The sequence below is a fragment of the Alligator sinensis genome, unplaced genomic scaffold, assembly GCF_000455745.1.
Source record: "Alligator sinensis unplaced genomic scaffold, ASM45574v1 scaffold686_1, whole genome shotgun sequence".
Lineage (NCBI taxonomy): Eukaryota > Metazoa > Chordata > Crocodylia > Alligatoridae > Alligator > Alligator sinensis.
This window is the reverse complement of record NW_005842760.1, coordinates 201,761-223,361: the sequence shown is the minus strand read 5'-3', so window position 1 is coordinate 223,361 and position 21,601 is coordinate 201,761. Positions and strand designations below refer to the sequence as shown.

General features: G+C 47.8%; 2 protein-coding genes across 3 annotated transcripts; both read right to left on the bottom strand.

Annotated features, from left to right (window-relative positions):
* Window positions 1-91: 91 nt before the first annotated feature.
* PSMC3 (proteasome 26S subunit, ATPase 3) lies at window positions 92-8,868 on the bottom strand. Its single transcript, XM_006034647.3, has 12 exons — window positions 8,672-8,868; window positions 8,511-8,591; window positions 4,298-4,423; window positions 3,906-4,010; window positions 3,679-3,741; window positions 2,559-2,696; window positions 2,027-2,170; window positions 1,707-1,855; window positions 1,053-1,149; window positions 783-928; window positions 492-573; window positions 92-318 (listed from the first exon to the last, which is right to left on the bottom strand). Exons 1-12 carry the CDS (start codon window positions 8,696-8,698, stop codon window positions 208-210), a joined length of 1,269 nt encoding a protein of 422 aa, XP_006034709.1. The 5' UTR covers window positions 8,699-8,868; the 3' UTR covers window positions 92-207.
* Window positions 8,869-9,052: 184 nt separating this feature from the next.
* On the bottom strand, window positions 9,053-19,983 carry RAPSN (receptor associated protein of the synapse). 2 transcript variants are annotated; one of them, XM_014525161.2, is made up of 7 exons: window positions 19,463-19,983; window positions 16,610-16,948; window positions 15,214-15,372; window positions 14,754-14,852; window positions 14,527-14,649; window positions 10,416-10,469; window positions 9,058-9,687 (listed from the first exon to the last, which is right to left on the bottom strand). In XM_014525161.2, exons 1-7 carry the CDS (start codon window positions 19,676-19,678, stop codon window positions 9,484-9,486), a joined length of 1,194 nt encoding a protein of 397 aa, XP_014380647.1. In that variant the 5' UTR covers window positions 19,679-19,983; the 3' UTR covers window positions 9,058-9,483. The 2 variants fall into 2 exon arrangements, with proteins under 2 accessions (XP_025072453.1, XP_014380647.1); XM_025216668.1 differs by lacking the exon at window positions 16,610-16,948 and having other exon boundaries at window positions 9,053-9,687.
* Between the last annotated feature and the right edge of the window lie 1,618 nt (window positions 19,984-21,601).

Sequence of the window (21,601 nt, the reverse complement as noted above, 5' to 3'; positions counted from 1 at the left end):
GGGGGGGGGGGGGGGGGGTGGATGATTCTTTTTCCCTTGGAGCTGTGCCACTACTCACCAGCAGTGGCATCCTCATCAGGGCAAGGATGTATGATTTTAAAGGAAAAAAGGCTTTATTTTTTTCCTGACATGTAAAACAACTTGTACAAGTCCAGTCCTCTCGTCTCTGGCCAGGCCACAATCCCTGCCCTGACTGCAGTTGAGTGATCAGGCATAGTACTGCAGATTGGCTTTTTTCTTGGCCTGAACCTCCAGGATTCCCTCCATGTAGTCCTCGTGGGTGAGCTCTGTGGCTCCACGCCGGAGAGCAATCATCCCCTGCCCCAACAAAAGAGAGTAGTTAGGGAATGCAAGCACTGTGGTGGCACTAGATCTCCCATTTTTGAGTCACTCTGTTCTAACTCACATGCTAACTACCCACCACCCTTTTTCTCAACTTCAGCTGTTGCAGGGGGTTGTGGGCAGCTAGCAGACTGCCTAAGGATACTCACTGCTTCCACACACACAGCCTTGCACTGTGCTCCATTGAAGTCATCTGTGCAGCGAGCCAACTCCTCATAATTCACATCAGGGCTGCAGGAAGCAAGTAACAGGTGAGAACACAGGCTCCACAGGAAGACAGATGTGCAGCCTCCTTAGGGCACCCAGCATCTTGTCCTGCCCATGGCGAAGGGGAGCCAACAGCCCTGGACTTGCATCTTGTGATACTCTTACTGTAGTACACCACAACTATGACTCAGGAAGTCACTCCTTAAAGAAGCTGGGCTCATCCTTTTCCATACCTGACATTCATCTTGCGTGAATGGATCTGCATAATCCTAGCTCTGGCCTCCTCATTGGGCATCGGGAACTCAATTTTGCGATCTAACCGTCCAGAGCGAAGCAAAGCAGGGTCCAGGATATCCACCCGGTTGGTTGCAGCTATTACCTGATAAGGAACAAGAATCTCTCTCAGACTCCTGGAACTCCCTTGCATAGGGCTTGCAGCTCTCAATTGATGGAGCTCCACTGGAGCTGTTAATTGTCTTTGCTGGAGGCAGCCCTGGAGTTACCTTGACTTGTGTGTTGGGTTGGAAACCATCAAGCTGGTTCAGGAGCTCTAGCATGGTCCTCTGTACCTCCCGATCGCCAGCCTTCTCACTGTCAAACCTGGGAGAGAACAAAGGAAAGTCTGTCAAAACTCTGCTCGTACCCATAACTTCTCAAACCATCCTGCTCTCTCCTACTGTGGAATTTCATTTTTTTCCATATTCTTTTGTTGGATTAGAATCTGTGAACCCCCGAATCCTCTCCCTACAGCTGCGGCATGTGTAAGCCTCAGTAAACTGCATCCTGATGGGTAACTGGAGACCTAACATCATCCGATTCTCATAAAAAGTTCTCTCTTCCTGTACAGTAGGTGAGTTAACAACTATAAGAGGTGCCTGATGTGGGCATTTCTTGCAGACTGGACTTGCACAAAGGTTGAACTGTAATTTATAGGTAAGAAAAAGAATCCCAGTCACTGGCTAAACACAGTAACTGTCTGACTGAGTTAGCAGACAGAGGTGATCAGATTCTCCTCACACAAGATGCACATGCCTCAAAACAACTCTGCTGCTAAACTAGGTTAAGTGTCTCCAGGCAGACCCCTGCTAAGCAGTTCTTGTCCATTGCAAGAATTCTGGAAATTCACGTCAGTTCTTGGAGCACAACCTCTCTCTCACCTCTTGGTGCCAATGGCATCTAGCTCGTCAATAAAGATGATGGAAGGAGCCTTCTCTTTGGCCAATGCAAAGGCATCTCGAACCAGCTTGGCTCCATCTCCAATGAACATCTGCACCAGCTGTGGGCCAGCTAGCTTCAGAAAGGTGGCCTTGAGGGCAGATAAGAGAGAGAGCTTAGACCATGACTCCTTTGACATAGCATCCTTTGACACAAAGATTGTAGAGGCTGTACTCCCTTCACGGCAGTTACAACCCCTGCTTTAAGTTCTGTTTCTGGGATAAAACTGGCAGAATAGGTCGCTTCACCCAGTCCCTCTTACCTTTGTCTGGGCAGCACATGCTCTAGCTAGGAGAGTCTTTCCAGTTCCTGGGGGCCCATACATGAGCACTCCTTTGGGCGGCTGGATACCCAGATTTTCAAACTTCTCTTTGTGATTCATTGGTAAAACAATGGCTTCCACCAGCTGCAGAGACGGAAACAGTATGACAAGAAGCCCACTCTGTGATTGCACATCCCTGCTTTCAGTCCAGCCCTAGAGGTCCAACTCCTCTACCCATCTCCCAGACCAGGATACTGTCTCAATTCAGAACTAAAATGAAAGGCATTATGCTGTTCTCAGACAGGAGTCTGGAGATTCTTTATCATCTCTGATACTACAGGGCAAAAACTGTGAAGTACTGAGACTGTTTCCCCACAAAAAAAAAATCATGTAAGTAGAAAAGTAATATTGCACTCATTAGAGTTTTTGCACTCATTATACACTGAGGAACTGAGGCCCAGAGACTACGTGTCTTGCCACAGGTAATATGGAAAATCTGTGGAGAAGCAGGCAACTAAACATAGGCTATCACCTCTTGGATCTGTTTATCCAGCCCCCCAATGTCACTGTATTGTTCTGTAGGTCTCTCATCTACTTCCATTGCTTTCACCCGGGAGTCATATTCAGTTGGTAAGGTCTCCAGGATCAGATAGGAGTCTTTGTTAACACCCTGTAAACACAAAGCCAGAAGCTAGGATTTAAAAGCTTTTTATGAAGGCCTTTTCCAAAAATAGCTATGGAATAAGAAACTACCAATGACTTGTTGAGGCATGATGGTTTGGGAGTTAGTAGCATATACATCAGCATTCAGTAAACAGCACTGTACAGTTCTGTGACAGTGACCCACTGCTGACCTTGGTCTCTGAAGGAGTGGCTGAATTAGAACCTAAGAGAAGGGAACCTATGTTTTGCCCTCAGCACCTCTCTGCATGTTGCAAGCAGGCTGTAGGTTTACCTCAGAATTTAAGTGCCCAAAGATACACTTGCATGTTTTTGTAAATCCTGATAGATGCCTGTGTCCCACCAACTCTGCTGGAATTCAGTCTCTAACTGTGCTTAGGTTCCCTTATAAAGTCCACCAAGCACTTAAGTACCTTGGTAAATAATCCAGCTCAGACTTTTGGACATTAGACTGTTTTAACAAGTGCTAACCTGATTAGAACAAGGGTGTCAAACTCATGGAGTCCATCAGGCCAGATCCAGACTGTGAGGTTTCCTGCACGGCTGACAGCCTGTGAGCCGTGGTAGCAGTGTTAACCCAGAATGTAGTGGCTTCATGCCACTGCTATTCACCCCCCGCTTCTCTCTTCTTGCCAACTTAGTCACCAGGGGCAACTAAAATCATGGTATCAGTAGTGAGTGGGGTTGGGAGGGAAAGGGAGTTAACCTCCTGGGTTCTAGAGCTACATTGAAACAGCAAGGATTGACAATGGGTCTAGCAGCCACAACAGCGAACACCATGAGCTCCACAAAGATGGGTGGTTCAGCCAAGGAGAAGTCCCACGGGCCGAATAACCCACCTCTCCAGGCTGAATCTGACCTTTATATTTGACACCCTGGATTACAGCACGTCCACAGCAGAAAGTGAACTGGCTAAGCACCAAGGTTCCTGGCTTGTGCCATGTGCTCACTATCTCCAAGTTACCACTCACCACTAGGTCTCCAGGCTTCAGCTTCTCAGCATCAACCAACCCAATCACAGGCAGGAAGTATGTCTGTAGAGAAAAGATTCAAGTAAGCACTGCAACCAGGCTAGGCTGATCTCCCCAGCAGTCAGTCAGCACGTGTAATTACTGAGCCATGTGATAACGTCCTCAGCAGTCATGTGCAGCTCTCCCCAACAGAGCACTCTCCACACTTCCACAGATCTAGGACTTACCTGGCGGGTGGAAGTTTTGATCACAGCACACTTGCCCTTTCTCTGAGAATCCAGATCAATATTTGCTCCATCTTCCTCCTGGTCATTGGGATCAACATCCAGTAACTGGGGACCAGAACAGAAGATTCCATTATAAGTAGAATCAGCACACCTGGTCTGCAGGCAGTTTTAGACTGCCAAACCTGCTAATTATTCCCACTTGAAAACAGATGAAGTCAGTGGGATCCAGAGCCACTGACAGGCAGAAGCAGAACCCAGAAGTCCTGATTTTCCAGTCCTCTGCCCAAGCCAGCAAACCCCATATCCTACTGATGCCCTCCATCCCAGATAAAAGCAGTACAGACAGTAGGGCCTGATCCCAACATTACTGCTGAAGAGTATGAGGCTCTCACCTCAATTACATTAGAAACAAGGTAAGGCAGGGTTTTGTTCACTTTGATCTTCTCACTGTTCTCTTTGATCTTGTCTTTCATGGCCTGCAGCTCATGGGTTACTCTCAGCACCTCACTCTTCATGATCTGCAATTAGCACACACAAGGAATAACCTCCAAAGCCCACATACAAAAACAAATACAGCATGCCAGAAATCCAATCAGCAGATGAAAATGAACTGGGAGAAAGGGGATGGGGAAAAATATTAGGGCAAAACAGATGAGAACACAGTAAGTGGTTCTTAGGCATCAAGCTACACAGCCTCTCTCTATTCTGGTCTCAACTTTTTGGTGCCCCAAAATTATCATCTTGATGTGTCATCTAATTGACAAAAACAAGGGAGAGAGATTTGCTTTTAGAAAGGCTGGTTCAGATCCTTTCAGCCAACTGGCACATCCATCCCTGTGAATTTTCCATTCACAATGTGCAGGTTCCTTTCAATACACTTCCTACTGTCTGGACAGATTTATGCAAAGAAGCCTGGACAGCAATCTGCCTAGAACTTTAGAAAAGTGGGGCTGGAAGGGAGCTCAGGAGGTCATCTATTCCAACCCTCCTGCTCAAAGCAGAGACATCCCTGCTCAAACCAAGCTGGACAAGTATTTATCTAAGCTGCTTTGAAAAACTTCCATGAATGGATATTCCATAGCCTCTATAGGCAGTCCATCCCAGTGCTTAAGTGCCCACAGTTAGAAAGTTCTTACCCATCTCCCACCTAAATTACCCATGTTGCAACTTAAGAATGTTGTCCCTGGTCCCATCTGTCCCCTGTGGCCACAGAGAAAAGTCTATCACCATCCTTTGTATAAACAAAGCTCATTATCAAATCCAACTCAACCTTCTCTTCTCCAGACTAAGTCATTCCAGGCCTTCCAAGCTTTCATTGTAACTCATGTTTCCTAAGCCTCTTATGTTCCCTGCTCTCTGCTACTCTTTTTAATTTGTCCACAACTTTCTTGAAGTGCAGCGTCTAAAACTGGACACAGTACAGGTAAGACCTCACCAGTGTGGACCAGAGTAGGAGAATCACTTCCCTTGACTTGCAAGTGACACTCGTATTAATGCAGCCTTATACGCTATTGGATTTTTTCTTTTTGAACAAGAGCACACTGTTGACTTATGTCCAGCTTATGGTCCACTGTAACCCCCAGGTTCTTTTCTTCAGTACTACAGCCTAGCCAGTCATTCCCCAGTCTGTATTTGTGTGTGTGACAGTTCCATCCCAGGTGTAAGATACCAAACTTGTCCTTACTGAATTTAATTCAGTGAATTTCAGATGATTTCTCCAGTTGATCAAAGTGACTCTGGATCTTATTCCTATTCTCTAGAGAGAGTACAACTCTATCCAGCTTGGTGTAATCTGCAAATTTGCTAGGCAGGTATTCAAACCCATTCTGTAGTCCATTAATGAAGATATTAATGAATGTTTGGCCCAGGACAGATGCCTGGGGAACCCCTTGATACTGCCTCCCAACTGGACATCAAGCTACTGATGACTGCTTTTCGAGTGTGATGATCTAAGCAGTTAAGCACCTCACAATACTTTAATCTAGACCAGGGGTGTAAACATACAGCCTGTGGAGCTGCCCAGTGATCTGTGCCACACGTGGCACTTGTGGGGGGCAGTGCCTTAGGTGGAGTAGCCCAGGACCTTACTCAGGCCTGTATCTTGGACCAGCCTGAGCAGGTGCTGTATGCACTGGATCAGGCATGGGTAGGGATCTGTGGACCAGCCCCCAAGCCATTCACCCAGCCCACAGGGCCAGATGAGTTTGACACCCCGATTTACACTGCATCTCCTTAGCTTACCAGGGAGAATGCTGTGGGACATGTCCTTGTAAAAACCTGCTTCCTGGCAGCTCAGAGTGCTTTGCAAAGTATCACCACTACAAGAGAGAGCACTGAGGCTACTACAGGCCTCAGTAGTCTACCAGTCATGACCTTTTGAATTAAATGAAACAAGACTCCCTGTACAGAGGCTGATAAACTGAGATCCTATGTTTAAAGGACAACTGGATATTAGAAAAATGAGTGAGAGTTCAAAACTTTGAGTATAGACCGAGCACAACAACTGTTTCCCCAAGAGAAAGCAGTGCATTCCTATTTTCTCAGACAGCAAGTCATCTAACACGAGGCAAAGATAAGACAGTCTTGACTTTTACTGATGACCTCAGGATCCAGACAGGCATTCAATCTGAACACCAGAAGTTTCCAGCACCATGAAAGTGAGGCGAGAAGGGGGCTATGGAGGCATTCCAGCTCCTTAGCTAGAGAACTAGACTGTGGTAAGCTCTCCTGCCAGGGGCAAGAGAGGGTTGCTTTTTGGTTCCTCCCACCTAGATGGGAGCCTGGTCACTGACAGCTTGTGCTCTCCCCTGCCCAGGAAGATGCAGGCTGTTAGGGATCAGCTAGCAGATGCTGAAAGACAGCCTCCAGCTCCAGCTCGAGCAAGTAACCACTCTTCTACCCCCGACCTCTGGCACACCCTCAACTCAATGCACACTCCCAGAGACACCCAGGACCATTAAAGGCGCATAGGCCAGTGGTCCTACCACCTGAACCATCCCATAGCTCACCAGGACGGTTCAAAGAGCAGGGGGAAGCAAGATGGTTCTTGGGGCTGCAGCCAGAACACCAGCACTGGCCCATGTTCTAACCATGGGAATGCAGCTTCTTGTCATGAGCAAGAGTCCATGCTCTAGCTGCATCAGTGGTACAGTGGAGACCTCTGCCCTCCTGCCAGCACACCGCCAGAGGGCAGTCACAGTAGACAACTCTTCTGCTCTCACAGCTGAAACACAGCCCCTGCACCAAGTGGTCCTGCTGATTGCTAGACTGGGTAGGGGGCCACCCATAGAGTCACCCCCTGCTTGGTCTCCTTAATCTGGGAAGTTTTGGGTCCTCTGTCAGCTCATGGCTGGGTATCAGGATCCAGGCACTGTGGGATACTCAGGGTCCCAATGCCACAGACATCGCACATGGTGCTAGAAAAATTCAGTGGCAAAGCTGCTAAGCCAGCAGCTAATGGTGGAATTGCTGTCTTTTCTGCCCCACAGGCTGCCTGAACACCTGCAGGCCTATGTTTGCTTCAGGAAAGCAGAGTGTTTCCCTGACATAAATGAAACACCTGCTCGCATCCGTAGGGGAGCCATTTTCTCTTTCAGGCAGCTGTGGACCAAACCTAACTGATCAGCAGGGGCCTCACCTGCAGCAGCAATCACAGCCATAGTTTTCTCTCTGTGGTAATATAGTAGGAGTGTGAATCTAGACAGAGCTCAGATTTTTATCCCCCATCAGTCTACCTTGTTTAAGGAGCCATTACTTAAACCCAAGAAGTAGAAGGGTAGCGTGGAACTACATAACAAACATTATCCAGTCATCTGTGGCCAAGGTGCCCAGTACAGAAGAAGCAGTGAACTGTTTAACTCACACATCTCTATGCCTGCTTGCCCCACTGCTGCTGCCAGCCCCATAGATTGAGCCCACCAAGGAGCCCCACAGTTCAGATCTGGCCAGGGGCGACTCCAACACCCAAGTTAATGGAGTTAAACTCGTCCTTCCCTTAAATGCCCCTTCTCTAGGCTGGAGCTTGTTAGGGCACTGGACAGGCACAAATGCTGAGCACAGCAGCAACCTGCAACAAAAACGGCCTGCAAGTGGCAAGTCTACAGAGCAAACTCCCTACCATGAGGTGTTGTGGAAGCCGATAGCTTAGCCAGGTTCAAAAGGGGACTGAACAAATCCTTGGAGCAAAGGGGCATTGGTAGCAATCCAGCACAGGGCTAAATTAGGAGCACAGCCTCTGAATCACAGCTTCCTGGGCCTTACACCTGGAGGCTGCTGGTGGGAAACAGAGGAAAAGCCACATCCTGCTCACTGTCCCCTCCAGCATCCACTCTGCACCCCAGCTGCCGCGGGCCTGGGCCCAGCAGAGCCACAAGCCTGGAGCAGGCCGCGCAGACTTGAGACTGGGCACCGCTTAGGAGGAAGCGGAGAGGGCACGCGGGCGGCACGGAGCAGGGCACGGCCGGTGCCCACCGCCCTCCGCAGTCTGTGAAGCGCGGCCCGGGAGGCACCGCCTAAGGGGTCCTGGGCCTCGCCCCTGAGCAGCCGGATGCGCCCGCCGACAGGAGCCCCGGGGCTGCTGCTGCTAGGGCCGGGCCGGCCGCTCACCTTGATCTCGCTGTCCAGCAGGCGCGTGCGCTGCACGATCTCCTCCGTAGACATCTTCAGCACCTCCTCGCCCACGCCGTCCTGGGGGGGCACGGGGTGGTCAGCGGCCGCTCCCAGCACCCCCATCCCTTGTCCCCCTCCTCCGGCCCCGGCCCCCTCACCTCGGCCTCATCCCAGACCGACGCCATTCTTGCTCTGTGCGAGTAAACGCGGCCCAGCGTCACAGACCGCGGATTCGTCTCAGGCCGCGGCGGGAAAGCCTGTCCCGGCCGCTCCGGGACCGCGCTGCTCCTCCCCCACCCCCCGTGTCGAATCTGCTGCGTAGAAACCCGCCCCGCCGGTCACGTGACAGCGGCCAAATCTGCTGAGTGATGGCTCCGCCGCCATGTCGATGAGGGGCAGCGCGGAGGCGGGGCCAGCTGCAGGGGCCGCCCACGAGCGCTGCTCGGAGCGGAGGGGGCGGGGCGGGTCCCGCGGGTCCCGCCCAGCAGCGAGCGCAGCCGGCGCGGGTGTAACCACTTTTATTTCGCCCGCGGGTCCCGTCGGTCTGCCGGCACCTGCAAGAGAGAGGCGGCGCTGCTCGGAGCGGCTCTGGGCCCCGCCCGCTGCCCGCGCTGGGGCGCTCACACGCGGGAGGAGCTGAAGGGGATTTAAGCGCAGCTCCGAGGCGCCTCCGGGCCTGTCCCCGCCGTTCCTCCAGGCCTATTTCTGAGCCCCGAGGAGGGGGGCTGCCTGCCGGCACAGGGGGAACAAATCTGGCTGAGGCTCAGAAGACGGCAGTGCAAGGGGGCCGCCCCTGTGCAGGGGATATGCCCACAGGACAGAGTCCTCTGGACAACAGCGGCCTTGCCCATCGCTGCTCTAGCCCTGGGCTGCTAAACTCAGCTCGGGGAGGCACCCCTGAGCAGCCACCCCTCCCCAGACCCTCTGCCTGAACCGACCTCCATTTGGCAGCCCCTGTCCCCCGTGCTCCTTACTTGAGATGGAAGAAGTGGGAGCAAGGCAGCGCCTGGAGCTGGTTGTTCCTCTCCCCGATGGACTCTCCGCACAGGCCGCAGTACAGCTCCATCTCCTCCACACACTCGTGGAACCGCACCACATGGCTGCGCAGCTCCCGCTGCCGCCCCTTGCTGCGATAGATGCTTTCACACAGGCAGTGAAGCTTCAGCAGGCCAAGCTAGTGGAAGAGGCAAGGGCAAAGCGGACACAGAAGGCCTCTAAAAAGGAAGCCTCCTCTAGCCCCACAAGGCACACAGGCCAAACCCAAAAAACACCAACCTGCTAAAAGCCAGGATGTTTAGGGTCAAGATAGGATTAATTCCTGTGGGCTCTCAGCCCTCCCTGTGTATCCATAAACCCTCTGGTCCCAGTGAAGGAGGTGAGAGGGTTGCAGCACTCCAAGCATGCTGCAACCTATTCACCAAGCTGGCTTTCCTTAGCTCTTCTTTCTACAGAGGAAGCCAGCCAGCATACAAGCCAGGCACAAGACTTGTTTATCTGGCTCATTAATAGATAGATGCCTGGGAGATGTTCAGAGAAGAAATCCCTAATCCTTCAGCTGTCCTCACCACCATCCTGTTCCTGCCCTGCTGTTGGAGCATCTTCTATTTCTGACTTCACTAACCTGCTGTGGATCCTTATTAATTTTTTAACTATTACAGCAGTCAGCGTGTGCCCACTCCACTCAGAACTACCCCCCCTCTCTGGCCACTGATTCTTGCACAAACTAAACACCTGTTCCAAGATAATTGACTTTGAGGCTTGCAGCTCAAACCTCAAGGAATTACTGGTTAACCCAAGTTTGGGGAGGATAAACAGGCAGTAACTTTGAGATTGGGCACCTTAGTCTTCCTACCCAACAGAGCTGTGAACACCAGTGGAGGGGAGCTGTGAGAGTGAGCCTACCTTGTTTCCCAGTCCCTCTGCCAGCTCCTGGGCCTTTTCAGTGCTTTCCAATGCCTGTGGGATGGAGCAAAAGATCACAAATACCAGCATAGGTCATAATTTCTCAGGCTGATGCATCAGAACCAGCTGTGCACAGCATAGCTAAGGGCATGATGGAGAAAAAACAGAGAGCTAGTGGGTCAGGATTAATAAAACATTGCCATGATAGAGTAAAAGCAGAATGGCTCCTAGGAAGCAAAACAGTGTGCCCTGGAGGCTTTCTGAAAACTGCTTGTTGCTGTCTGAAGCACAGAATTTGGCAGGTACATTCCTCCCCACCCCAGAGATGCTCTGAGTGGAAAGTTGGCATGGCCTTGGCAGAGACCAGAGTCTTCAACTGAGGAAGATGCAGACCTTCTGGGACTCTGGTGCAGGAAATCACCACAGCTGAACTTAAGCACAAGCACAGCAGCAGGGTCAGCAGTCTTTGGACTTCAGGTATCTACTTCCACTACTATAAAAAGGACAGGAACAGGGACAGACCAGCATGCCAACAGGCACACAGCTACCAGTGAGTTGTTCCTATATCAGCTGCCAGGAATCCATGTGGTAAGATGTAGGAAGTTGTTGCTGTGGCCTCTCCCACCTGTGGGGAAGTGTTGCCCTTCTCACAGCTGCTACACTGAATGGCAGTCAGTGGCAGGAGGATGGGTTAGGGCTAATACAGACCCTGCCCACCTTCCAGCCACTTTGCCCATCCACAGCAGCATGGGACACGTGGTGGTGGCAGTGCCAGCTCTGGCATAGGGCACACAGTGGGTACTAGTGCTGTCACTGCATGGTCCTTTTCCCCAATGCACAATTGTCTAGATGTCCATTCCTCTCCATGCTTTCCTCTAGAATCATAGAAATGTGGGGCTGAAAGTTACCTCTGGAAGTCATTTATTCCAACCCTCCTGCCCAAGGCCAACCATCCCTGTCTATATCATTGCAGAGAAGAGTCTAACTTGCTCTTAAAATCTTCCAAGGAGGGAGATTCCACAACCACTCTAGGCAGTCTGTCCCAGTACTTAACTGCCCTCAAATTTAGAAAGGTCTTCCAAAGAACCACCCTAATTTTCCTTGTTGCAGTTTAAGACTTACTTCTTGCCCTGTCTCCTGCAGCCACGGAAAAGTGTCTGTCACTCTCCACTTTATAACCACCCTTCAAGTAATTGGGAATGTGTTAACAAATCCCCACTGCCTTCTTTTCTCCAGACTAAATAATGCAAATTCTTCCAAGCATTTCTTGTAAGCCATGTTTCCTAGCTCTCTACTCATTTCAGTTGCTCTACTCTGGATTCCTTCCAATTTCTCTTTAAGTCTTTGGAAATTGGCCATGGCTGAAGACTGAATGCTGAACAGGGTGGACAAATGCTCCCAAGTTCAACAAAGACTCCTCCTACTTAGATGCCCAACTGACTTTGCCATCATGTTCAGGATGAAACTGATCACCAGATTTGGAGTAAGGAAGGAATTTTGTTGGATTCGTGGTCAGAATGGTAGATTTGTGGGCTTTCCTTCACTTTTCTCTGTAGCATGGGCATGGATCATCTGCTGGGATCATCTAGACATTTCTTGTCTAATCAATTCCCTGCTATCGCAAGGGCCTTCAGCATTAGTGGTCTCTTCTGCTATACCTGTGCCACACAGCTTGGTCTCCTGATGTCTTAAATGCTTTTATTCAGTTGAAGGATTTGGGTTAGCGTACGGTATCTGGGTGACATTTGCTGGCCTGTGCTATGCAGAAGGTCAGACTAGGTGATCTGCTGCCAAACTTTGCAAACGCTATGAAATTCCAAATCTCACCAGTACTCTACCAGCAGCAAACATCTGTGAAACCATCCCCCCATAGCTCAAGTTGGCAGAGGAGTGTATGTTGGATCTAAATGTTCAGCCTTGATGCTGACCCTTTGATAGCCTTGGTAGGATTTGATTTTTATTGATAGACATTGATTTAATCTGACACACACAGACTGATGGAAAACTATTTCCATCAGTAATCATTGAAATTTACACCAAAGGGAAACAAAAAAAATTCTGGGGTGGAGGTAAGGAAAATTGGGGCAGGGGTGTGCACATACATACACACACCCAGGAGCCTGGTGCTGCTGTCTCCTCACTCTGCCCAGGTCCCGGCTGGGGCAGGGGCAACTCCTGCAGAGCCCAGTCCCTGCGAGATCAAGGCAGGGGCCAAACGCTTGTGGAGGATGGACCAGGCAAGGCTCCATGGACATTTAGCCCAGCCCTTGGCTGGGACTTGAACACAGCAAGGGGCTGGCAGCACCGGGCTCCCAGGCTTTACCAACACCCCCCCTCCCCCCGGGCACAGCCTTACTGGCATAGCCCCCAGCTCCTGCAGCAGCTACCACACGTGTACACATGAATAAATTAATTTAAAATAAATTGAAAAATACCCGATTTTGTGCCATCCTGAAAATTTCAATAGATAAAAATCATAATAGATGCTTAAAAATAAACATTCCTTTTAGCCATCAAAATTAAAAAAAATTAATTCTGCGAGGCCTACCCATGAAATGTCACTAGGACTCTGTGTGATGGGTGTCCTGTTTCTGAAGTTGGCACTTTTACAAAGAACATAAGAAATTATGACCTAAAACCCTCTATCAAAAGAACTTTATGGTTGCAAAGTCTAGCACTCAAAATGCTAGGAAATGACAGCATTCCTTGCATGTATGCATTTTGCAACAGTAACTACCTGATCATAAGCTATTTTAGCCATAGGAGCCTTGTCTCATTAAACGCATAGAAGGTTAATGAATCAGGGCTGGCTAATGAAGACACCTGGTGACAGTAGGACCCCAGCCATACTTGTTGCAGAATTTGGAAGATGGGTAATGTATGAGATGGGATTGGAGGAAAACAAAGGATGTTATAAGGTATATGAATGCTGCCCTAGATTCTAGTACCACATCTAAAACACAGAAACACTAATGCCACTTTACTAGTTCAGAGTAAATTTCCTGGCCTGGTATCACAGACTTTTAATGAGTGATCCCCAATTGTGTATCACCTATTTTCTGTGTGCCAGACTTGAGATACTGGGATCTCTACAGAGTACTAAGCAGTCAACATTTTAGCTTAAACCCATGAGAACCATGCTTTGAACACATAATGCTAAGTACTCTGAAAACTTAGGCTCTAGGTGTCTCAGATTGGACACCCACAATTAGCGGAAAATTTCAAGCTGAATCTCTGTTTTTCTGTTCCCCTTCTGTAGAATGGGGATAAAAATATAAAATGGTTGCACATTTAGTGAGCACCAGCCACCCTGCACACGGAATGAGGGAGGGCATCTATGGAAAAAATGGTATGTGATCATGTAACTACAGACTGTATCTTAATGCAGGCATCAAAAAAGCCACATTAAAGTTGCATAGGTAATCTTGACTCTGATGTTCCCTAGCCATTTCACTTCCAACTTCACTAGTATTTTTTCAAACTGTTTTTTCTGTCTAGCAGTTTGTATAACATTTTAAAGGAACAAATGCACTGTGCATTTTGAACTCTAGTAGCCACATGATCTTATATGGTATGGCTTTTTCAATTCCTTTGTTTCATGTTCTACTTCACCTACCTTATACTCCAAGCTTCTCTAGGTGCTCCAGTATAATATGTTTGTCTGCTAAGCATGTGATATAGTGACAGAGCTATATAGTGTGATCACTAAAAGCATAATACAAATAGGAGACTGGCAACAAAGTCTGCTTCTGAGAATAAGCTGAATGCCTACAACTCAAGGAGGGCCCTCTCTTACCACATCTCCTTTCTTCACACAGTTTTCTCAGTGTAATGGGCTTTCCTGTGAAGCATCTGGTATTAATTATGGCTGGAGGCAGGACACAACTTTGTAGATCACTGTTCTGATCCAATATGGGATGTCCATATGGTTCGAGTCCCACCTTTCCAATTTGGATTATGTAGAGAAACACCAATGCTCATATCAGACCATTTGGGTAGAGAGGTATTCTACTGTAGTACCCAAGGGCTATGTAGTTCAGGAAGTAGTTGTCTTCTTCAGAGAGACCCAGCATCATCAACCCAGCCCTCTCAGGAATGGACTATAACTGACCTTGTCCAGTTCCTTCTGGATCATCCAGCACTTGGCCACTCCCAGCAGCACCTGAATCTGTCCCAGGCGGTTTCCAATCTCTGTCATGATGCTCATGGATGAATCATAGCGAGGAAAAGCTGTCTGCAGAGTGAGATGCACATGCACATATTCAGCTAGGCCCACTCTCCATACCTCCTCACCATCCCTCAACTCTCCTTTCTCTCTCCCCTCTCTGGCAGCTGTACCTGTACGTCTTTACGGCTGCGGTGAATATCAGCAAAGCAGAGGAGGCATAGTGCCTGCAGAGGCCGGTCCCCGTGCTGCAGGGCAATCTTCATTGACTCCTGGGAGAACACACTTCCAGTCAATACAAAAACTCACCATAGGCCCTGAACAGAGAGGGATTGAAGCCTCAGAACTATTTGAGTCACCAGCTCCAGAAGTGACAAAGCCACTGTGAAGGAAGCCTTGTTCACTGCTGTGCATGACATGTTCTCAGTCTTCAGCCAGAGGGCATCCCTGGACCCAGCCCCCAAGGACTGCTCTAGCTAGTGAAGCCACAAATCTAGGAAGGCTGGAAGCAGCAGGAGTATCTAGGGTCCAAGAGGAAATGCTGCTGTATCTCAGCACATCCTCCAAAAACATCTCCCTCACTCCAGGATCTCTGTCTGCCCTTTGTCTCATTCCTTGGTCTCCTCCCTGTACCTCACAGCTTTCCATAGCATCTGCCAGGCGCCCCAGCTTCCGATAGGCCACTGCCATGTGGTACTGGCTCATTGCTCGGTACTTCAAACTCCAGCCCTTTCCATAGTCGTTCACCAGTTCAGCTGCTTTACATGGGAAGAACAAGGCTTTCTCATAGTCCTGGGTAGCAGAGAGAGGAGCAAAAGGACAGAAATACATTAGAGGACGAGGCTACCCAAGGGATAATAGAGTTCTTGCAAACTTCAGCCTAACATGGGTGTCTGTTTGGGGAGTCTGGGACCACTGCCTGCTGCAATTTCTGTTCCTAGCAGGCATCCTGGGCTTAGATTGCATACTGGGATGATAACAGTCAGCTCCACGTGACATCTAGGAAGAGAAAGATTTGCTTTAGTCGAGAGGTAATTTACCCTCCTTTCAGCCAAAGTTTGGATCAGTGCCTTCTGGAAACTTCTCTCCTCTGCCATCTCAACTTTCTACATGTATAGTGGGCTTTTGCTGCATTTTCCAACCAGTTAACCCTTATGATCAGTCTCTCGTTATTTACCATAGTAGAAGGTAAATCTGGGCTTTGCCAAATTCTCCACGTTTCTTTTTATTAAAAAAAAAAAATGTCACCAAATATGTAATGTAATATTTTTATCATCCTTGAAAGCTGAGAGAAGTGTCCCACAAAGGACTTATTTTAAACTGGCATTTTGCCTTGCTTCAGTCTTTGAGACAAATAAAGGAGATGAAGAGAGAGGGGGGTGTGTGTACCCTGCTTGCTCTTAGGCCTACAGGAAGTTTAATTTTCCCTTGTTTTGTTGGAAGACCAATTGGTGACATGACAGACTGGGCTTATTGCGACTTTTTTAAACACCTAGGGTGACAGAGAAAAATACTTTATATTGGAAAAACTCAGTAGTTGTGATGGAAGTCACAGCTGTGACAGACAAATACCAGCCTTGGTCACTTTCCAGAGAAGGAAGCTGAAGCACAGAAAGGGAAGGGGATTTCACTTGCAGCAGTTAAGGGGCAGATGAGGTATGGAGCCCTGGCTCCTAGTCTCATACCCAGATCTTATCATCTAGGTGATCCTGTTCTACAGCTGTGTGAGGTCTCTACTAATTAATACAATTTACAACTTCTTTTCCTGGGGTGCCATGTAAAACTCCCTCCCATGAGCCTCTTGATTTCAGTTTTGAGCGGACTAGTTGTCAACGGTACTAGGAACAGAGTTACGACCTTCCTAGAACAACCCTCCCTCAGGACTCTGAAACCCTTCCTATACCCAAGATACAGGGCGAATCCTTGCCCTCCCCGCCTTTGTCCCCTTGTCCTTTCCTGTATCCAATGTGGGAGCAATTCCCTCCCACACATTTTCCATCTCCAAAGTCACCAGCTGGGCTGCCCACACCTTGATCTGTGTGTAGAAATTTCCCAGGCTGCAGCAGACGCGGCACTCTAGCATCTTGTCGTCATTGTTGTGTGCATAGCGCAGGGCTTTCTCAAAACACTCCAAGGCTTTCTGGAAGATGCTGAGGCCCAGGAAGGCATTGCCCATGCTCAGGTTCACTTGGCCATTTAGTCGTAGGCTCACAGTAGTGCCCTGCATATTCAGACAGGTCTTACAGTAGGAAATGGTTTTTTGGAATTCACAGAGTTTCTCATTACTGCGAGCCAGGTTCAGGTAGCTTTCCGTAAGGTAGTCTGGATCCTCCAGCTCCCGAGCCGTGTCAATCTGCACCACTGCAAACTTTCAGCAGAGAAGAGAGTGTTTATAGAGACTGCCTCCTCCTGTCTATCCAGGATAGTATTATTCTGCACAAGACCCCTGGGATTCAACAGGACCACATTGAAAGCAATAAAATACCTAAATGGACAGGCCACAAGGTGGTTCAAGTGGGACACAAGTAGACTGAGCAAGCTCTTCCTGTGCTAACACTTGGAGAGGGAGATCTCAGGGTTAGAAATTGGTGGAGAGATCTGCCAAATGGCTGTGAAGAGTCATGAGAGGGAGAAAACCTCTCTTCACAGCACAACTCAATTTTTCCTAGAACTCAGAAGGCACCGTATCAACAACTCTAATAAAAAATATGGCATCTACGAAGACCCCTTCGTTCATTCCACATTCCTACCAAAAGGTGAGTAAGTCTTGTTTTGCCCGAGACTTACTTTTTATAAACAGCACCACCCATTGCACTTGGTTTTATTAGACTGTCTAAATCTCTTCTTTATTTAGCCTGCAAGCTAAATAAAGAAGAGATTTAGGGAGTTGCCTTCTTCTGTGTCTTGTGATGAACTGAGCATATTGCAGAGGTAGAATGAACAACCAGAATGCTAGGCGCTTAGTGATTTTTCTCTCAATGTGTATTTTCATTACTTTATCAGAGATGAGAATTAGATTTCCCTATGGTAATTCCTAAGGTCACCATCTTTCCCTTTGAAGATTTGAACTTCATTTACTTTTTCTAATCAATCCCTGGAACCTTCCCCATTCTCTGTAATTGTTGGCATTTTGGTGTATGGCAAGCAATTAAATGCTATATATTTTTTCTCCCTAAAAGAAGTGGAACATTAGAGCCCTTTCGAAATAGTTAATTCCACACTGCTCAACATTCATTGACCTACCTCTTTCCAGTTATTATTTCCTTTCCCAATACATTTATAAATTCTCCTTACTCCCTCCTTTAATCTCTTGATTAGCATAAAATATTCTGGTTTACTGAAGCAATTCTAATCATTTTCTCCCCACAGTAAGAGGCTCTTAGAGAAAGCTGACTGAAAGGGTTTCTCTTATTTCCCTCCCAGCTGACCAGTGCGGTTCTACTGAATCTGCCTCCTTCCATCTTATTTGTTTCCACAGAGCTGCATCTTGTTTCTTTTCTACATTGCCCTCTTTGGATTCCCCCTTTATTTACGAAGGTTTTCTCACCATCAATTTGACTGTATCTTCTTAGATCTCCCCATTTATCTTGAAAGGCACCAGAACTGCTTCTTACCCTCTTATCTTCAGCCCTTCCCCATTTGCTTCGAGGAGAGGATGCTATTGATTCACATAACGATTTACTAATTGGAAGTGGCATTCAAGATGGTTTAGATTGTGCCACATTTAGCACTCTGAGATGAGGTACAGATACATTATTTGCTTCTTGCAAAGAGCTTTCGAAGAAAAATCTCCAATCCTAGCCACAGGGCCTGGCACCTGGGAAACTTCAAGGATCAGCACAGCAAAACTTGTTTTCAGGCATGGATTTTTTTCCCACTCCAACTACTGCAACTTCCTCCTGGTTTGGTCTCCTACATTTTTGACTCACCCTCCCAAACACTACTTTACACTCTGAATGCATCCATCCCCCCTTCTTCACACCCCTTCATTCTTTTTCTGCATTCAATGAATCAAGTTCAAGCTTTTTGTCTTCACCCATCACCCTTAGCGCCAACCTCTCTGCTCCTTTTTCTCAAGCTATATGCATGCCCCTTACATGTCAGCCTCACCTACAGTCTATTTTCCTCTTCACCTGGAATCCCCTCCCTGACCTGATCTTCCTGGTCTCCAACACTCTCCAGAAATACCTGCTTTTAGGAAAAAAAAATCCTTTCCCTCTCTCAACTCTTCCTGTCATCTGCACCTAAAGAAACGCTGATGAGTGATTACTAGATTGGGGTCATCACTATAGTGACTCTATTTTCCCTTAACAGTCCCTTAAGAAAATTGAGATACAGAAAAAGTCACTACAATAGGAACCAAATAATGTAAAAACTATTCAAAATAAAAATTGTGTAACTGACCAGCTACCAAGCGTCTCTCTCCTGCTGCTGTTTGCTGTATCCAGCCACCCTGGAGATTTTTTGGAGGTTATACATTGTAAGCTGTTTGAAATGGGGACCTTGTTTTCTTACCTGTGCATGAAGTGCTTAGCAGGTGGTTAGCCCCTTGTGAGAATAAGAACTTCCAAGGTAAAGTGTTTAAGGGCTGTCATCCACAAGACCCTTAAAGTTCAGCACCTCACAAGAGCAACTTGGAAATCCCTGGGGCCACAATTAGGGAACCACAATGCCAAGGGGCACTCCAAGACCCCTGTGAATAGAGCCACAGATCAATGTTGTTGCTCCTTGTGAATCGTTCAGGCTGCCCTCCACATTTGCCAAATGCCTGATGCACTTTGGTCCATGCAAAATACAAACCTTGCTTTTACGTTCTAATCCCCAGTTGCTCCCTGCGGTGGGCGTGATACAATGGCACACATTCATCCTGAAATCGATTTACCTTTAGCATATCCTTGTATCTGCCCATCTCCGAATGAGCAGTGATGAGGCAGCTTAAAACCCGAAACCTGCCAGCAGGACCTGTAGTCTTTTCCAAAACTCTCATCCAGACTTGGAGGGCCTTTTCCGTCTGGTTGGACTGGTAGAGATTGAGTCCTTTCTCTATCTGTTGTTTTGTCTGGTCCTGACCCATCTCCTTCGCACCAAAAAGCGTCATATACTAATCTTTTTGGACAGCACAAGCAAGGAGTTTGAGAGAAAATACACTGTAGAATGCCCTGAAGGAGGAGGGTGGATTACATAGTCTAAAGGCTTGGAGCCATAAGAGACTCACGCTTCTGGGTGAAGGGGTCCCAGCAGCTGGTGGCTAGAAGGGGCTGCTGAGCTCTTAAAGCAGCATCCCAAATCCATTAGGCAAACATCTTCTGCACAGAGGCCCATCAAAATATTGTTGCCCGCTCCCACAAACAAAGAGGAAGAAAGAAGAAAAGTGCAATTGGGAGAGAGAGAGAAAAATCTCAAGTGACTGGAGTGAAACTCAATCGGAACAGCCACTCCTGGGCTCCCCCATCCCCATTGGCTACAGCTGTGCCTGCCAGTCCTATTCACGTAGCTTCACAAGAATGTCAGTCAGTCTCAGTAACACCCAAGGTCACAGCGAGCCAACTGCTCCCCCCATCCCTCTGGCATGTAACATATAAATACCCCAGAGAAAGACAATTGGCTGAAATTACACAAATGTTTCAATCATCTGTCTCCCTTCCCCCAACACTGGACATCATTCAGACCCTTAGAGAATGGAAAACAGCCTGAGACGATGCAAGCTGAGGCATCACCAGGTGAGATGACAACAGATCTGAGTTTCTGGAAGGAATGACTAGGAAGCTCCAACATTTATGCATGCCAGTTACCACTGGTGATCAGCATTGTACCAGGCACAAAAATAAAACCTCCACTCCGAAGGGCTCACCAGGGGAGGCTCAGCTGTATTATGGTTAAGAGAGACACTCCGAAGATCTGGGTCCAGTTCCCACAGGCTTGCTGCCTATGGGTTTATTGGCTTCCTAACTTCTTGGAGACCATGAATTCAAAAGAGATAATTCCTTGAAACCTTTGTTTCTAACCACCTGGGGACTGCAAGCGTTTCATTGTCCTTTTCTACTGGGTTGGCAGACACGGACAGCTAACAACCGTGTGCACCAGGGAGAGGAGGAAGTAACTGGATCCTCTACCCTCGACTTATGGCTATCACCTACTTGTGATGGATGATCACACACTCCACAATATAGAATTCCCTCACCCACTCACTTCAGAAGCAGCATTTTGCTGGACCAATAAGATGGCAGCTTTGAAGCACTGTCCTCTATTCTTTAAGAGAAAGGGATTGAAATTAGATCAATTCCTTCAGGAATTAAGTTTCTGGATGTTGGCTTATCTCCTTCAAACTGCTGCATCCTTAATGGCCTGATCTAGATGTCCATGTATAATCTGTTCTTTCTGTCTCTGTAAGAGTGATTTTTCATGTTGACAAAGTAATGACTAGATCATAAACTCTTCTCTCATAGGTGGGATTCATTATGCTAATCTGAGGGAGGCTTCTATGGACACCAACACTGAGAAAATGGAAGCATTTGTTCATACGTCAGTCTGCAGATGAACCAGAAGGCAGGAGCCACATTCTTCACAGAAGGAGCGTACTGAGACTGTTGTCGCAGACATACATTTTCATGCAAATCCAGCTCGCCATTTTATTTAGGGCATCCTTAGAGAATGGTTTTAAAATGGGGGAAGAGAGTGAGAGGATGTTTTGCTGGGTTCCCCAAGGGAATTGTTTAGGCTGACCCACTTTTGGGAATTATAAACCCACCTCTGATGTCTAGATCATTGCATTCAGTATCTAATTTCTCTCAGATGCAATGTATTGGAGAACTCTTCATCCCGTGTACCTGCGCTTAGAAATTTCAGGGAAAGATGCTATCCAGAAACCTAAGATAGACCGAGACTACAGTCACCCCTTCCTGAAGCAGGTGGTAAAAGGGGTTAATACACAGCTGGACATCTGAGCATCTTGCAGAGATTGTTCACGTTTTCCCCATTACCAGGTTACACGGCTGCTTTGGATCCTGTTGTTTCCAAAAAA

Excerpts from the sequence above, each read along its gene's own strand:
- PSMC3 (XM_006034647.3), bottom strand. The coding sequence starts at position 8,698 with ATGGCGTCGGTCTGGGATGAGGCCGAG. Across the intron at positions 1,856-2,026 it reads CATGTGCTGCCCAGACAAAG|GCCACCTTTCTGAAGCTAGC; the intron begins GTAAGAGGGACT and ends TCTGCCCTCAAG. Across the intron at positions 929-1,052 it reads AACCCAACACACAAGTCAAG|GTAATAGCTGCAACCAACCG; the intron begins GTAACTCCAGGG and ends GTTCCTTATCAG.
- RAPSN (XM_014525161.2), bottom strand. The coding sequence starts at position 19,678 with ATGACGCTTTTTGGTGCGAAGGAGATGGGTCAGGACCAGACAAAACAA. Across the intron at positions 16,949-19,462 it reads GATACAAGGATATGCTAAAG|TTTGCAGTGGTGCAGATTGA; the intron begins GTAAATCGATTT and ends CTCTGCTGAAAG. Across the intron at positions 14,853-15,213 it reads ATGCTATGGAAAGCTGTGAG|GAGTCAATGAAGATTGCCCT; the intron begins GTACAGGGAGGA and ends GTGTTCTCCCAG.